The sequence below is a fragment of the Narcine bancroftii genome, chromosome 2 (genome assembly GCF_036971445.1).
Source record: "Narcine bancroftii isolate sNarBan1 chromosome 2, sNarBan1.hap1, whole genome shotgun sequence".
NCBI classification, from domain to species: domain Eukaryota; kingdom Metazoa; phylum Chordata; class Chondrichthyes; order Torpediniformes; family Narcinidae; genus Narcine; species Narcine bancroftii.
Genome location: NC_091470.1, coordinates 157,811,631 through 157,830,478, shown reverse-complemented (window position 1 = coordinate 157,830,478; position 18,848 = coordinate 157,811,631). Strand labels below are relative to the sequence as shown.

The 18,848-nt window shown below is 35.2% G+C and overlaps 1 protein-coding gene across 4 annotated transcripts in view; it reads right to left on the bottom strand.

Moving 5' to 3' along the window:
* The window catches only part of LOC138754496 (serine/threonine-protein kinase PINK1, mitochondrial-like), a 36,427-nt gene that overhangs the window by 8,734 nt on the left and 8,845 nt on the right, over positions 1-18,848 (bottom strand). For all 4 annotated transcript variants that reach the window (XM_069918841.1, XM_069918840.1, XM_069918838.1 and 1 more), the window contains one exon: positions 1,763-2,203. In XM_069918841.1, coding sequence (XP_069774942.1) covers positions 1,763-2,203 — 441 coding nt within the window. The remainder of the gene's footprint in view (positions 1-1,762; positions 2,204-18,848) is intronic.

The following is an 18,848-nucleotide window of genomic DNA, read 5'->3' as shown; positions in this document are numbered from 1 at the left end:
TGGAAGCGTTCTAGGAGCCGTAGGTGATGCCAGTAGAGGACCCATGATTCGGAGCCGAACAGGAGCGTGGGTATGACAACGACTCTGTACACGCTGATCTTTGTGTGTTTCTTCAGGTGGTTGTTTTTCCAGACTCTTTTGTGTAGTCTTCCAAAGGCGCTATTTGCCTTGGCGAGTCTGTTGTCTATCTCTTTGTCGATCCTTGCATCAGATGAAATGGTGCAGCTGAGGTAGGTAAACTGGTTGACCGTTTTGAGTTCAGTGTGCCCGATGGAGATGTGGGGGGGCTGGTAGTCATGGTGGGGAGCTGGCTGATGGACTATATCTTGATGAAAGGCTCAGGCCTGAAATACCAGTTATTTATCTTAAAAGTACACCTTGTGACCTGCTGAGTTTCTAAGGCACTGTTTTCACTTATCAGAAAAATATGTGACAATACCCAAATTGTAGGTCCCTTTAGCTGAGTTACCTGTTTTTTAAAAAAAAACAACTGGTTTAATCTCCCTGGTTTAGAGAGAGGCATCACGGAAACAGGCTTATTTGCCTACCAAATCCACACCAACTAACAACTACATTTTTATATTAAATGTATAATAATCCTATTTTATTCTCCCCAACAATTCCTCTCCAATATTCTACCTCTCTTACACACTTGGAGGAATCTATTGCAGCCAATTATTCTACCACCGCACATTTGTGGGATGTTGGAAGAAAATGGACATCTGGAAGAATCCCACACAGGGAGAAGACACAAACTCCAGACCAACGCACTGGAGATTAGGATTTAACCCAAATCACTGAAGCCGAGAGGCTATAACTCCACTACCTTCGTATCTGGGTTGCCGAAGGCTGAAAATTGTGGAAGAGCTCTCAGCGAAACTCTCCAGGTGGAATTAGGGATGGTTGGAACCAATTCCTTCCCTATTTCCTGCAAGGAATTACTTATTCCACAACAAATGATTTTGATATAATTTTGGAAGAGTTGCCACCAGAGCAGCAATTTTAATACGTCCAATTTCTACACCCCAAGTTGAGGCAAATTCTAGTTGTCAGGTTGAATCCTATTCATTGTGTGAAATGTCGAACTGCTGACAATATTTTTTCCACAATCCCACCTTGATACCAGATTTTTTTGTTCTGTTTACTACTAATCACAATTTATATTTTCTTAAAAAAGAAATAACAAATTTTAAGATTTCCATCACTGGCTTATCCATGCAGTGTTTTAAACAAAGTACTTTCTACAACATTTTCCGTTCTTCATCTATGAACACCATGATCTTGCTTCAAGCTGATCTAATATTTTAGAAGCCCAAACAATAGCCCCTTTCAAACTGCAGCACCTGGGTAGCCCTCCTGGGACCAGGGTACAGTTACTGGGGCAAAGGTGCTAGAAGCACCTTTCAAATCACGGGGGATGGACCCACGAAGTCGCCAACCCAATGATTTAAGAGGGATCCTGCCCCCACAATGATATGTCATGCACTCACTAGAAGTACTGCCGGATGTTTGAATGCTGATGGCCCGGAAACGCATGAACACAAGCATTGACGTCACCGGAATAAGTGGGTTGGCCATTTTCCTGTTCAAATTGCCTGTGGACATGACCTAGGTAAGTTTAATTGGTTTCCCTTTCTAACTGCTGCATAACTGGGGCGCTAACCGGGAAAATTGCCCTGTTAACCCCAGTTTGAAAGGACACAGTGATGTTCCATTTGAGCTCAAACAATCAATTTTCACTATAAATGTCAGTTTGACTTACACTGATGTTCCAAAGCATTTTTAAAGCCAAAGGGTAACCAGAGTATTCCATTGATCCACTATGTACATAGCTGGTGTTTCCTTCTGATTCACTCTGTGTGTAGTGGGCATCTCCCTTGGATAGATCTTTCTTCAAAGCCATGGAACTCAAACTTGATCTTTCCTGTGAAATTGTTAAATTATTTCTTATTATTTCATCAACAACACTCGGGCTATCTGATAGTGGAGTTGGTTTCTCGCTTTTACTCTCTGGTGGTCTCTCCTTTGTCATGATCTTACTGCACAACTCTGAATTAGCCATTTCAGGAATGTAGGCATGGTGCACAGCTGCATTACAGCCCTTTCCAATGGTGTATTCAATCTTATAATCTTCCAAGCAATGGCCAATGCTGGGCAAAGGTATGAGGTTTTCATACTTAATCTTCTTTCTTTTAAATAACATCTGGAAAGAGAAAACAAAAAAAAAAATTATGAGTGAGTACTTCCAAGATATAAATTAATTGGAACATATTTATGGAATTTTTTAAAAATAAAGTTTAGCTCACAACTTATCCAGACTATATTTAACCAACATCTCAAATTATCAGGAAGGAATGACAGACACTTTGCTAAAATCTTTAAAGCTTAAGGTATTAGTCCTTCTTTAGGGTTGAGAAGGTAGAAACCAGAGTGCTTGTCTCAGGTGGAATTACCCTGATTCTTGTAAACTCTTTTTTACCCCAGAAAGAAAATACATTTGAATATTTATCTTAACAATGATAGAGTTGGTTGCATGCTGTCTGTGCACATGGCCATATGAACTGATCATATCTTGTGAATATAATCTTTGAATGTCACAATTAAAGCAATGGTTGACAAATATTTAACTGGACAGGAATGTGACAAACAGCTTTATAGGTAATTTCAGGTCAGGAACCATAGGTAGAGAAGATGTTTAAACTGGACACACTTTATCGGGAGTCATTCTGATAAACAACTTTCAATTAGGAATGTGGGACAGGATAGCTGACTTCACATATTGCTTTGATCCTGCTTTTTGATGAATTGTTTAATTCCCAGTGTTATGGAGGGTGGCTGTAAGATAGTGTAACAAGGAAGCCAGCCTGTATAAATATCCATGTCTCGGAGTACCAAGTGGGCTTTCTTATAGTAAGCCTTATTGTTAGTTACAACGGCTTTGCTCTTAAGAAAGTGCTTGATTACTTTATAAAGCAATAAAATTGTGTTTAACTGCTAATACAGGGGTCTGTTGTTTTATTCACAGAATGTAACAGGATAGGAAGCGGTGATACTGAACTAATTAAATCAATAATCTCTAACAAGATTGAAACCTTGCTTGTTTCTTTCTTGAGATTTTTATCTATTCCACTTGACAACTCTCCCAAAGAAGGTGCACAAGCTCTGCTGAGATACACTGATCCAAAGTCACCAATATGCATTCTAGATAATGCAGGTCAAATCTGATAAGCAATAAATTATTAATAATAGAGAAAAGTTTGGTAAGCGCTATTACACAGTTAACAAGATAGCAAATTCCAATGATGTTACAAGTATTAGAACATGTACAGACTGGTGAAGGTTGGATCAAAGGAAATTAAAAGATTTGAATAAAGTGTTTACAATCATAAATCATCCAAGTAAATATCAATAATTTCCTCCCACTGATAAAACATGAAATAGCAGAGGGCATAGATTTAATGACTGCCAGAAAAAACCATGAAAAGGTATTAAAAAAAAATCACAACAAATTGTCAAAATTCAGATTTACTATTCAAGTACATCACATACAACTTGAGATCCTTTTTCCTGCGGAGGAGGTAGAGCAAATAAAATTGCACTCAACGTACACATGGAAATAAAATGTAAACAAATGGAACAGTAACAATACAGAGAGAAAAAAATCAATAAAGTATAAAAGTAAGAGTCGCCACACAGACAAGTTATTGAATTACAATAAACTGTAAAACTGCAGGGGAAGAACCAAGGAATGAGTGTAACGGGATTGTGATAACAAAAAATAAATAAAATGGGCTCAATCAACTGAATCTCCTTCTTCAGTGTTGTAATAATTATGTAGATGAAATAAGCATCTGTCCTGTTCCTTCAGAAACTGCTTCACCAATACCTCAGCAAGACTACAAGCATGAAGCTGGAGCAGTATCGTAATTGATGCTTGCTCAACATGCAGGAAAATGATAGCTGAGATTTTAAAGCGGAGATATATTTTTGTTATTGCTCTCTTCCACAAAATATTAATTTTACAAATATGGAGTCATTATTTCTTCAGATTTTAATTAACTAAAAGCACTTTTTGCAATTTTATTAAAAGCAATATAAACATAACTTTTTTATTTCTGATTGTTATTTAATTTTTTAAAATTTAGACATACAGCACAGTAACGGACAGTCCAAGTACCCCAATGAACCTACAACCTCCGTATAAACTCCTCACAGACAGCGGTGGATTCGAACCTGGTTTGTTGGAGCTGTAATAGCGTTGTGCTAACCACTACACTGACCATGCCACCCCCAATAAAGATTTGTTTCATTATTTTTCTTCCTGAACATAACTTTGCTAAGAATTTAGTGTTTTAGCTTAACATTTCTTGACTTAGGCTTTATTTTCATGAGAAAGGAATCTTCAAACCAATAACTTAAAATTATATTCTTCTGGTTTCGTGTTCATAGAAGTTCAGAAATAGTAAAGTTAGAAACCAAATAAGTTTTGAAGGTTGAGTCATGCTGGAATGTGGTTACACAAGTAAATTTAAAAAGGTGGAGGACGACAAGTTTAAAATGAAATAGAATCTGAATTAGCATATAGGGAAATAAAGATCCTTGCAGAAATTAGTGGGACCAATTTTGTAAATCCCCAGGAATGTGCAGAGCTGCTTGCTATAATGAAAATCAATAGGGAGATGGTGTTTTATCAAAGTACCATTGATTCTAACAGTTACTGCTGACTGGAAGACAATAAACAGAGAAAACGGGGCAATGCAGATCACTTAACTTGACATCAGTAGGAGTGAATCTATGATTAAGGAAATTATTACAGGGAAATTCAAAGACAACATAGCTTTATGGAAAAGAAACCAAGTTTAACAAATCCAAGTTTTTTTTTCCATACTTGTTACAAACAGAATAGACAAGAGAACCAGTTGATATCCTGTATTTGGACTTGCAAAGACATTTGTTAAGCTGTCATATAAAAGTTGATTAAATACAATTGGAATAATAAGGGACGACATAATAAAAATGCCCAGTTTGAGAATTAGTTAAAAACAGAGGAGAAATAAACAGGAAAGCTTCAGGAATCAATGCAGGATCTTAACTATGCTTGTGAGGATCATTTTTGTCCAAGTTTGGCTATGGTGTGGGCCGTGAGGAGGTCAGAGACAGTTCAGGGAAAATTGTGAAATGAAGGGATATGGTCATTGAAGATGGAATACTATGCAAAAAAATGTTAGATTAACCAAGCTGGCAGAAAAAAAATGGTAAAGTGGATTGAAAAATTAAATCAAAAGATGTTTGTGTTCAGAGAGACCTGGGTGTGTTGACATTAAAGTCAAACAAGTACTTTGAGAAGAATATGGCATATTTGTATTATTTCAAAAAGGTTTGAATGCAGGAACAAAGAAGTCCTTTACTGCAATGAATTACCAAATACCAAAATTATTATTGGTAACTCTTCACCTGAAATATTGTGCACAAGCCTCAAAACCCTACTCAATAGAGGAAGTCCCAGGTGGATTCCAAGGGTGTGTCCCACAAGAAGAGATGAGCAGGCTGGTCCTATATGTTATGTTTAGAAGAACAAGAGTTAATTTAAGTGTAATATATACAGTAGCGATAGGATAACAGGAATGATGTTATTCCAGGCTGGTGTATCTAAACCAAGATCCAATCTCAAAATACGGTGTTTGCTAATCAGGATAGAGTTCAGAAAAATATTCATGCGGGGTAGGAAGTCTTTGTACTTATCAACCAATTATGGTTTTATAACTGCAATGTTGGGAAAAATAGTGGAAAAAAATTATCATGTGGTTGTTCACATTGGAGGTCTTTTTAGACTGCAAGGACCTGGACATGCAGTAGAGTGAATTTTTCCAATACAATTTACACTACAGGCTTCCTCTGCAACAATATTAATATTTGGGGAGAATTTGTAAGATTTAGCATAGGTCACATACATACACACATTTTAAAACAGACCTTATTTGAAAGACTGAAGAAATACTGAAGATCTCTGGAGAATGTAAACACCGTTCACAAGTAGGTGTTAATTGATCTGACTCATAAAATGCTTGACCATTGTTTGGAACTGGAGACAGGATGGTTGTTGGAAGCTCTTTCAAGGATTTTGCGAGAGTGCAAAGAAAGGTCACTCCTGGATTGTTTACCCAAGATAACAACTTTTTTTATATAGTTTTTTTTTATTTTTCTCCCTATGAACCATATCAACCAAAATATATACAAACGTTTCTCATTAAATATACACAGTGGCATTTTCTCCCTTTTATCCCCCCTACCCTCCCCCTACTAAAACCAATAAATATTCAACATATACAATAAAACCATAAAACAATGTCTTCACACAATGAAAAATAAACAAGAAAAATGGTTCATCTACTTTTACACACTGATACAAGTCGTCTTATCATTTTAGGGGGTGGAGGTTCGAGATAAGCTCTCTCTGTTATGTTCCATTTATGGTTTCAAACATTGTGACTTTATTTTTTAAATTATATGTTTTTTTTTTTACAATGGAATACATTTATTCATTTCCATGTACCATTGCTGTATTCTCAGGCTCTCTTCTGATTTCCAGGTTGACATTATACATTTTATTGCTACTGCTAAGGCTATCACAATAAATCTTTTTTGTGCTTTATCCAATTTGAGGCCTAATTCCTTACTTCTTATGTTACTTAAAAGAAAGATCTCTGGATTTTTTGTTATGTTATTTTTTGTGATTTTATTTAATATCTGATTTAGATCTTCCCAAAACATTTTCACTTTCGTACATGCCTAAATTGCACTGTTGCTCCCATTACATTCTTACAGCGAAAACATCTATCTGATAATGTTGGATCCCATTCTTTTAACTTTTGAGGCGTGATACATAACCTGTGTAACCAATGATACTGTATCATGCATAACCTTGTGTTTATTGTATTCTTCTTAGTTCCAGAACATAACTTTTCCTTTTTTTTTTTTTAATTTTTTTAATTTTTCACACCATAAACCACATTGACCAAGATACATACATTTTCCTTTTCAAATATATAGTGTCATTTTTCTCCCCCCCACTCCTCCCATCCCACCCTCCCTACCTCCCCCCCATTAATTTAAAGTACAAAATCTAAGATACATTAAACCAGTCAAACAATGTTGTCATTCAATAAAAATAAACAAGAAATTCCACTGAGTCAATTCTTTTAATTTCCTTCTCCTTTCGTTAATTTAGGTGGTAGATGTCCCCGGTAGGTTTTCTCTATTGTGTTTCATGTATGGCTCCCATATTTGTTCAAATATTTCAATATTATTTCTTAAATTATATGTTATTTTTTCTAATGGAATACATTTATTCATTTCTATATACCATTGTTGTATTCTCAAATTTTCTTCCAATTTCCAGGTTGACATAATACATTTTTTTGCTACGGCTAGAGCTATCTTAACAAATCTTTTTTGTGCACCATCCAAATCAAGTCCAAATTCTTTGTTTTTTATGTTACCTAGGAGGAAGATCTCTGGGTTTTTTGGTATATTGTTTTCTGTAATTTTATTTAATATCTGCTTTAGACCTTCCCAAAATTTTTCTACTTTCTCACATGTCCAGATTGCATGAATTATTGTTCCCATTTCTTTTTTACAACAAAAACATCTGTCAGATACTGATGGGTCCCATTTATTTAACTTTTGAGGTGTAATGTATAGCCTGTGTATCCAGTTATATTGTATCATACGTAACCTCTTATTTATTGTATTTCTCATCGTTCCAGAGCATAACTTCTCCCATGTTTCCTTCTTTATCTTTATATTTAAATCTTGTTCCCATTTTTGTTTAGTTTTACCATTTGTTTCCTCATTCTCCTTTTCTAGCAGTTTAATATACATATTTGTTATAAATCTTTTGATTATCATTGTATCTGTAATCACATATTCAAAGTTACTTCCCTCTGGTAACCTCAGACTGCTTCCTAATTTCTCCTTCAAGTAGGATCTCAATTGGTAATATGCCAACACTGTATCTTGAGTTATATTATATTTATCCTTCATTTGTTCAAAGAATAATAATCTATTTCTTGAAAAACAATTTTCTATTCTTTTGATCACTTTTTTCTCCCATTCTCTAAAGGAAAGGTTATCTATTGTAAAAGGGAGTAACTGATTTTGCGTCATTATTAGTTTTGGTAATTGGTAATTTGTTTTATTCCTTTCTACATGAATCTTCTTCCAAATATTGAGCAGATGATGTAATACTGGAGAACTCCTACGTTGTACCAATTTTTTATCCCATTTATATAATATGTGTTCAGGTATCTTTTCCCCTATTTTATCTAGTTCTAATCTAGTCCAATCTGGCTTTTCCCTTGTTTGATAAAAATCTGATAGGTATCTTAATTGTGCGGCTCTATAATAATTTTTAAAGTTTGGCAGTTGTAAGCCTCCTTGTTTATATCATTCTGTTAATTTATCTAGTGTTATCCTCGGTTTTCCCCCTTTCCATAAAAATTTCCTTATTATTTTCTTTAACTACTTGATGAATTTCTCTGTCAAGTGTATTGGCAATGCCTGAAATAGGTATAGTATCCTTGGGAAAATGTTCATTTTAATACAGTTTATCCTTCCTATTAGTGTTAGTGGTAAATCTTTCCAATGCTCTAAATCGCCCTGTAGTTTTTTCATTAGTGGATAATAATTGAGTTTATATAGCTGGCCGAGATTTTTATTTATTTGTATACCTAGGTATCTTATTGCTTGCATTTGCCATCTGAATGGCGATTCCTTCTTAAATTTTGAGAAATCCGCATTATTCATTGGCATTGCTTCACTTTTATTTACGTTAATCTTGTAACCCGATACCTCTCCATATTCCTTCAATTTCTTATATAATTCTTTTATTGATAGTTCTGGTTCTGTTAAGTATACTATAACACCATCCGCAAATAAACTGATTTTATATTCCTTGTCTTTTATTTTTATCCCTTTTATATTATTTTCTGTTCTTATCAATTCTGCTAGTGGTTCTATAGCTAACGCGAACAATAAGAGTGATAGTGGGCATCCCTGCCTTGTTGATCTGCTTAAATTAAATTGCTTTCATATATATCCATTTAATGTCGCTTTCGCCAATGGTCCCTTATATAATGCTTTAATCCAATTAATATACTTCTCTGGTAAACTGAATATTTGCAATTCTTTGAATAAATAATTCCATTCTACTCTGTCAAAGGCCTTCTCTGCGTCTAAAGCAACTGCTACTGTTGGCGCTTTACTCCCTTCTACTGCATGAATTAAATTAATAAATTTACAAATATTTTCTGTTGTCCGTCTTTTTTTAATAAATCCAGTTTGGTCTAGATTTACCATTTTAGGTACATAATCTGCTAATCTGTTTGCTAATAGTTTAGCTATTATCTTATAATCTGTGTTATGTAATGATATTGGTCTATATGACGCTGGTGCAAGTGGATCTTTCCCTTGCTTTGGTATTACTGTAATTATTGCTGTTTTACATGAATCTGGTAAGCTTTGTGTTTTATCAATCTGGTTAATTACTTCCAGGAGGAGAGGAATTAATAAATCTTTAAATGTTTTATAGAATTCTATTGGGAATCCATCCTCTCCTGGTGTTTTATTATTTGGTAGTTTTTTTGTTATCTCTTGTATTTCTACTATTTCAAATGGTTCTGTTAATTTATTTTGTTCCTCTATTTGTAATTTTGGTAGTTCAATTTTAGTTAAAAATTCATCTATTTTGCCTTCTTTCCCTTCGTTTTCAGTTCGGTATAATTGTTCATAGAATTCTCTAAAGTTTTCATTAATCTCCGTTGGATTATATGTGATTTGTTTGTCTTTTTTCCTTGATGCCAATACCATTTTCTTAGCTTGTTCTGTCTTAAGCTGCCATGCTAGAATTTTATGCATTTTTTCCCCTAGTTCATAATATTTCTGTTTTGTCTTCATTATGTTCTTCTCCACCTTATATGTTTGTAGTGTTTCATATTTTATTTTTTTATCTGCCAATTCTCTTCTTTTAGTTGTATCTTCCTTCATTGCTAATTCTTTTTCTATATTTACTATTTCCCTTTCCAACTGCTCTGTTTCCTGATTGTAGTCATTCTTCATCTTGGTTACATAACTTATTATTTGCCCTCTAATGAACGCTTTCATTGCATCCCATAGTATAAACTTATCTTTCACTGATTCCGTATTTATTTCAAAGTACATTTTAATTTGTCTTTCAATGAACTCTCTAAAATCCTGCCCTTTAAGTAGCATTTACTGAAAAAAGAAAAAAATCGATATAGCATTTGTGGAAGAAACACATTTAACTGAATTGGAGCACAAAAATTAAAGAGAGATTGGGTAGGACATGTAACAGCAGCGTCGTATAATTCAAAAGCAAGAGGAGTAGCTATATTAATTAGTAAAAATGTACCAATTAAAATAGAAGAGGAAATAATAGATCCAGCAGGGAGATATGTAATGATAAAATGTCAGATATATTCAGAATTTTGGAATTTACTCAATGTATATTCACCTAACGAAGAAGATCAAAAGTTTATGCAAGATATTTTTTTGAAGATAGCAGATACGCAAGGGAACATATTAATAGGAGGGGATTTCAACCTTAATTTGGATTCAAATATGGATAAAACTGGGAAAAAAAATTAACAGAAAGAACAAAGTAACCAAATTTATAATTAAATCGATGCAAGAAATGCAACTTTTGGATATATGGAGGAAACAACACCCAAAGGAAAAGGAATATTCATATCATTCGGGTAGACATAAAACATACTCAAGAATAGACCTATTTCTGTTATCAGCTCGTATGCAAGATAGAGTAAGAAAAACAGAATATAAAGCTAGAATATTATCAGACCATTCACCCTTGATATTGACAATAGAGTTAGAGGACATCCCTCCAAGAATAGCAGTTTCTTCCTTTTGATTTGGTTATGTATTCCATTAATATTTAATGTCATATAGTTCAACGTAGCCATTTCATACTTTGTTTATCTTCCCTTTCCGTTTCTCCATCATCACCTTTCCTTCTTATCCATTTCTGCTTTCTTGTTTTGAACACTTTATAAGACAACATTTCTAAAACATCAAACATTTTCCTTATTCTCCTATTTAAAACTTCTTTAACCCCATTCTCCCCTCCCCCTCCTGAGTTGCCCTTTATCCCTTGTCGGGCAACCACATCTCCCCTCTCCATTTGGATTTGCGAATTCACTCGCAAGCGTCAACTGATTTTGCAGTGACCGTAACTCCTCCCCACCCAGCCCCCCCCACGGAAAAGATTTCAATTTTCATATATAACAAAGGTCACTCTTTTAATTCCCTCCTTATTCCCTCTATTCCCTTTCATTCCCTTATTAATTCTTATCTATATATACACATTTATATATATATATACCCATATACACACACACATATAGTTCGTGGTCATTTTTACTCTCATTACTTGTCTTCATCTCTCTGCTTGTTTTGTAGTTGTTCTGCAAATTTCCTTGCTTCCTCTGGATCCGAGAATAGTCTGTTTTGTTGCCCTGGAATAACTATTTTAAGTACCGCTGGGTACTTTAACATAAATTTATATCCTTTTTTCCATAAGATCGTTTTTGCTGTATTGAACTCTTTCCTTTTCTTCAGGAGTTCAAAACTTATGTCTGGATAGAAAAAAAATTTTTTACCTTTGTATTCCAGTGGCTTTTTGTCTTCTCTTATTTTCTTCATTGCTTTCTCCAATATATTTTCTCTTGTGGTATATCTTAAGAATTTTACTAAAATGGATCTTGGTTTTTGCTGCGGTTGTGGTTTCGGGGCTAATGTTCTATGTGCCCTCTCTATTTCCATTTCTTCCTGTAATTCTGGTCTTCCTAGGACCCTGGGGATCCAATCTTTTATAAATTCTCTCATATTCTTGCCTTCTTCATCTTCCTTAAGGCCCACTATCTTTATATTATTTCTTCTATTATAGTTTTCCATTATATCTATCTTCTGAGCTAACAGCTCATGTGCCTCTAACTTTTTTATTAGATTCTTCTAATTTCTCTTTTAAGTCCTCTACTTCCATTTCTACGATTATTTCTCGTTCTTCCACATTATCCACTCTTTTTCCTATCTCTGATATGACGATTTCTATTTTATTCATTTTTTCTTCTGCACTCTTAATTCTTCTTTTTATCTCATTAAATTCTTGTAATTGCCATTCTTTCACTGATTCCATATATTCTTTAAAAAAGATATATCCATTGTTTTGCCTTTCTCTTCTTCTTCCATTTCTTTGTTCTTCTTCTTCTTCCTCTGGGTTGACCTTGTTTCCTTTTTACCCTCTTCTTTCTTGTTGTTGTTATTTTCCATGTTCTGCACCTGTTGCTGTGTTGCAGGTGTCTCTCTCAGCTGTGGAGATCGACTCCGCAGCTGTTCCCCCCTCCCGTCAGTATGTTTTTTTTCATGCGCATGCGCGGTTGCGTACTTTTTCTCGGCTCCGTGAGCCATTTTTGTAGTCCCGATCTCGGGACTTCCACTGACCTTAGGGAGCGGGCTTCTCTCTCTGCAGCGGGCCTCCTCGGATAGGTAAGGCCTTCACCTTCTTCTTCCGACGTTCTTTCATCTTCTTTCCTTCCCATTGTTTTCGACTTTTCTCTCTTCACTGCCATTTTCTTCTCACCTTTATTTTTACTTTGTTTTAATTTTTATTTTTGTACCTTTGTGTTTTGTGCGGTTTTTTTTCAACTTTTCCGGAGAGGGCTGGAATTCCCTGACCGGCCACTACTCCATCACGTGACTCCTCGAACATAACTTTTCCCATGCTTCATTTTTTATCTTTATGTTTAAATCCTTTTCCCGCTTTTGTTTAGGTTTATAGCTTATTTCATCATTTTCCTTATCTTGCAGCTTAATGTACATGTTCGTTATAAATCTTTTAATTATCATTGTGTCTGTAATCACATATTCAAAGCTGCGTCCTTCTGGTAATTTCAATCTGTTTCCCGATTTATCCTTTAAATAAGCTTTCAGTTGATGATATGCAAACATTGTACCATGAGTTATTCCATATTTGTACTTCAACTGTTCAAATGTTAATAAAGTATTTCCCAAAAAACAATTTTCTATTCTTTTGATTCCTTTTTTCTCCCATTCTCTAAAGGAAAGGTTATCTATTGTAAAAGGGACTAATGGGTTTTGTGTCAATAATAATTTTGGTATTTGGTAATTAGTTTTTTTCCTTTCTAAGTGGATCTTCTTCAATATATTAAGCAAATGATGCCATACAGGTGAGCTTTTATATTGCACCAGCTTTTCATCCCACTTATAAAGTATATGTTCTGGTACCTTCTCCCCTATTTTATCTAGTTCTATCTTAGTCCAGTCTGGTTTTTCCCTTGTCTGGTAAAAATCGGAAAAAAACCTTAATTGTGTTGCTCTATAATAATTTTTAAAGTTTTGTTACTGCAAACCACCTTGGTTATACCTCTCTGTTAATTTATCTAAGGCTAACCTCAGTTTCCCCCCTTTCTACAAGAATTTCCTTATTATTCTCTTTAGTTCATTAAAGAATTTCTCGGTTAAGGGAATTGTTAACGATTGAAATAAGTATTGTATCCTTGGGAAAACATTCATTTTAATGCAATTTACCCTCCCTATCAACATTAGCCGTAATTCTTTCCAATGTTCTAACTCTTCCTGCAATTCCTTTATTAGTGGCTGATAATTTCGTTTGTACAAGTGGCTTAAGTTATTATCTAACCTGAAACCGAGGTATTGGATTGCTTGTGCTTGCCATTTAAATGGTGATTCTTTTTTAAATTCTGTATAATCTGCATTACTCATTGGCATCACTTCACTTTTATTTGCGTTGATCTTGTACCTCGATATTTCTCCATACTCCTTCAATTTCTTATGTAATTCTTTTATTGATATTTCTGGTTCTGTTAGTTATACTATGATGTAATCTGCAAATAAGCTGATTTTATACTCCTCCTTTATTTTTATCCCTTTTATTTTATTTTCTGTTCTTATCAGATCTGCCAATGGTTCTATTGCTAAGGCGAACAATGAGGGGGATAATAGACATCCCTGTCTAGTTGACCTACTTAATTTAAATTGGCTCAATACATATTCATTTATGGTCCATTATACAATGCTTTAATCCAATTAATATATTTTTCTGGTAGATTGAACCTCTGTAATACTTTAAATAAATAGTTCCACTCTACTCTGTCAAAGGCTTTTTCTGCATCTAAAGCAACAGCCACTGTTGGCTTCTTATTTCCTTGAACTTAGATTAATAAGTTTACAGACATTGTCCGTTGTTCGTCTTTTCTTAATAAATCCAGTTTGATCTTGTTTTACTATTTTTGGTACACAATCGGCCAATCTGTTTGCTAATAATTTCGCTATTATCTTATTATCTGAGTTAAGTAGAGATATTGGTCTACATCAATGGTTCCCAACCTTTTACTTTCCACTCACATACCACTTTAAGTATTCCCTATGCCATAAGTGTTCTGTGATTAGTAAGGGATTGCTTAAGGTGGTATGTGAATGGGAAAGGAAGGTTGAGAATCACTGCTCTTGACCCAATTATTACTGAAATATTTTGCTTGAGAAAAATTGTCATTGGCCTATTTCCTTTGGAGTTATGAAATCGTGCTCATAACAAATCAATTTGGAATGATTAAAACAGCGGTTTTCAAACTTTTTCTTTCCACCATCATACCACCTTAAGCAATCCCTTATTAATCACAGAACACTTATGGCATAGGAATACTTAAAGTGGTATGTGAGTTCAAAGTAAAAGGTTGGAAACCACTGTTCTATATGATGCTGGTGTTAATGGATCCTTCCCTGTCTTTGGTATTACTGTAATTATTGCTGTCTTACATGAATCTGGCAAGTTTTGTGTTTCTTCTACCTGGTTCATTACTTCCAGGAGAGGAGGAATTCATAACTCTTTAAATGTTTTATGGAATTCTATTGGGAATTCCTCCTCTCCTGGTATTTTATTGTTCAACAGCTTTTTTTAATATATCCTGTACTTCCTCCATTTCAAATGGTTTTATCAGTTTGTTTTGTTCCTCTTCTTGCAATTTCGGGAGTTTAATTTTAGCTAAAAATTCTTCTATTTTATCATCTTTCCCCTTGTTCTCAATTTGGTATAATTGTTAATAAAATTCATTAAAGTTTTCATTAATCTCTGTTGGGTTAAATGTAATTTGTTTTGTCCTTTTTCCTTCATCCCAATAGTTCTTTTAGCTTGTTCTGTTTTAAGTTGCCAGGCTTATATTTTATGTGTTTTTTCTCCCAGTTCGTAATACTTTTGCTTTATTTTCATTATGTTCTTCTCCACCTTGTAGGTTTGTAAAGTTTTGTATTTTATTTTTTTGTCCACCAATTCTCTCTTTTTTGTTATATCACCCCTTTTTACTAGTTCCTTTTCTGTACTTACTATCTCCCTTTCCAACTGCTCTATTTCCCAATTGTAGTCCTTTTTCATCTGTTACATAACTTATTATCTGTCCTCTAATGAAGGCTTTCATTGCGTCCTATAATATAAATTTGTCTTTCACTGATTCTGTGTTTATTTCAAAATATGTTTTAATTTGGCATTCAATAAACTCTCTAAATTCCTGCCTTTTAAGTAGCAGGGAGTTTAACCTCCATCTATATGTTCTTGGTAGGATGTCCTCCAGTTCTATTGCTAATAACAGGAGTGAATGATCTGATAGTAGCCTAACTTTATACTCAGTTTTCCTAACTCTCCCTTGAATATGCCTACTCAAATAATATGAATATTCCTTCTCTTTTGGGTGTTGCCTCCTCCATATATCCATATGTTTCATTTCCTGCATTGATTTAACTATAGATTTGGCTACTTTATTCTTTTTGCTTGTCTTTTGTCCAGTTTTATCATACATTGGATCCAACTTAAGGTTAAAATCCCCTCCTATCAATATATGTCCTTGTGTCTCTACAATCTTCAAAAAAGTATCCTACATAAACTTTTGATCCTCCTCATTAGGTGCATATATATGTTGAACAAATTCCAAAATTCTGAGTATATCTGACACTTTATCATTTCATACCTCCCTGCTGGATCTATTATTTCCTCCTCTATTTTGATTGGTACATTTTTATTTATTAACATGCCTACATCTCTAGCTTTTGAATTATATGATGCTGCTGCTACATGTCCTACCCAGTCTCTCTTTGCTGCCGCTACATGTCCTACCCAGTCTCTCTTTATGTTCCACTTCAGTTAGATGAGTTTCTTGCACAAATGCTATATCTATTTTTTCTTTTTTCATCTTATATCTTGTTTACACCTCATTTCCGCTTCCTCACCTCCTCCATCCCCCTTTTCATCTCTCAGTTTTCCCTTTTTAAACTCCATCTATGACAACACATTTAAAATATACTCCAATTCCCACACCCAATATTACCTTAACCCCAAATGCCCCCCATCTGAGTTGTCCCTTATCCCTTGCTGGGCAACCACAACTCCCCTTTTCGTTTGGATTGTGATCTTGCTCGCAAGCGTCAATTGATTTCGCACTGACGGTTATTCTCTACCCCCAAAGAAAACTTTTTTTAAAAAACACATATAACAAAGCTCTCCTTTTTTTCACCCTTACTTCCTTCCTTCCCATCTCTTTTGCCTCTTTAGTTCTTTACATATACATTGTTTTTACATCTTTATATACATTATCGCCATTCTTCATTCTTATTACATCTCTTCAACTCTCCTTCTGTCCTGCAAATTCTTGTGCTTCCTCCAGATCCGAGAACCATCTGTTTTGCTCCCCGGGTATAAATATTTTAAGCCTGGCTGGATGTCTTAATAACCTTTTTTCCAAAGGATCGATTTTGCTGTCTTTCCTCTTCTTTAAGAATTCAATACTTGTGTCTGGGTAAAAAAAAATTTTTGATCCTGTATTCCAATGGTTTATTATCTTCTCTAATTTCATTCCTTGCCTGCTCCAGTATATTTTCTCATGTCGTATATCTCAAAAATTTTACTATGATGGATCTTGGTTTTTGATGTATCTGCGGTTTCGGTTTTGGAGCTAGAGCTCTTTGTGCCCTTCTATTTCCATTACTTCCTGCATTTCTGTCGTTCCCAGGACATTCAGGATCCATTCTTTTATTATTTTCTACATATCTGTGCCTTCTTCACCCTCCTTCAGGCCCACTATTTTTATGTGTTTCGCCTACTATAATTTTCCAACATATCAATTTTCTGAGGTAACAACTCTTGTGTCTCTTTAATTTTTTTGTCACTCTCTTCCAATTTTCCTCTTAAGTCATTTACTTCCATTTCTACAGCCGTTTCTCGTTCTTCCACATTTTCTACTCTTTTCCCTATTTCTGTCATGACCAGTTCTAATCTTTGCATTTTATCTTCTGTTCTTTTCATTTTTCTTTTAATTGCACTAAATTCTAATGATAACCATTCTTTTACTGCTCTCATTTGTTCTTCAAAAAAAACTTTATCTATATTCTGTCCATCTGTTTTACCTTCTATTTCTCTGTGAAGGTCTTCTTCTTCGGTGTCTGTACCTGTTTGTGTCTTCTTCTTCTCTTCTTTGTATCTGTATCTCTTCTGATTTTCTTGATGAGTTGCTTGCATCACTTTGTCGGGCCTTCCCTTCTGGGCTGCTCATCTGTCGGGCCTCCTGCTGCTGCTGCTCTTCTTGCCATTCAGCCCGCCAACTTTCTTTCTCACCTGGTACCTCACTCCCTCTCCTGCTGCCTTCCTCATCTTCCAGCTGAGAGCCCTGGTGTCGGGCGTCCCTCAGCTGGTCGTGCCATGGTTGCCCGCTCTTCGGCTGAGCCCTCCTCCCTTCGGTGTTTTCTTTTGCCTTTGATTGCGCAGTTGCACATTTTATTTGGTTTACAGAGCCATTTTTGCAGTCCATCGGTCGGGGAGTCGTGAGTCCGTAGGGCCGGCACCAACTCAGAGAATGGACATTCTTCGCCATTATGGCTCCCTGTTCCTTCTTTTTTATTGTTGTTTTTACTTTTTTCTTCTTGGGAGCCATCTTCTTTCTCTTTTCTGCAACTTTATCTTCTATTTCTTGTATTTTATATTTGTTGAATTTTGTCTTTTTTTGACTTTTCTGGGAGGGCTGGTTTTACCCTTCCGGCCACTATTCCATCACCTGACTTCTCCCCACCTAAGATAACAACTTGAGAAGAAGAACTCCTGTTATTTGCTGGAGAATGTGGGGGTTTTGCAAGACATGAGTCACATGCTCTCTTTGGAGTTTCAATTAGTAAAGAGAGAGAGTTAACAGCTCAGTCAGTCAGTGTGTGGGACACTGACAAGTAATTGAAAAGTGCAATTCAGGAAAAACTGTTTGAAACTGATGAAAGCAAGTTCCAGAGCAGTCGATGGCTGGAAGTGCTATTTGTCTGATGTTTCTCTTGAAACAGAGGAAGGAATGGAACTCTGTGGTAGTCTGAAGAAAGAGGTTACCTTCTGAAAGACCCTGATGGGTCAAATTTCATCAGCGAGACCTTGAGCTGACTAGTGGTGGTGCCTCAGTTGTGGAAATCCTGGAGCAACAAATATCTCTCTCTGCAATCCCTACAAGAACCTTCCTGAGTGGTAAACATTTACCTTTCAAGCGCCAAGCCTGGTGAACTTTATACATGTTAAATTCTGTGCACAGTATGGTGAGTGCCTGCAACCAGAGAACTTGGAAGAAGGAGAAGTGAGATTGAACTGTGAACGAAATAACTTTTCTTAAATCCACACACATAACATACACGTGCTTAGAATTAGAAAGGGGTAATTTGGGTTAATATAGAGTATAGCATAAGTAAAAGTTTGATTCTAT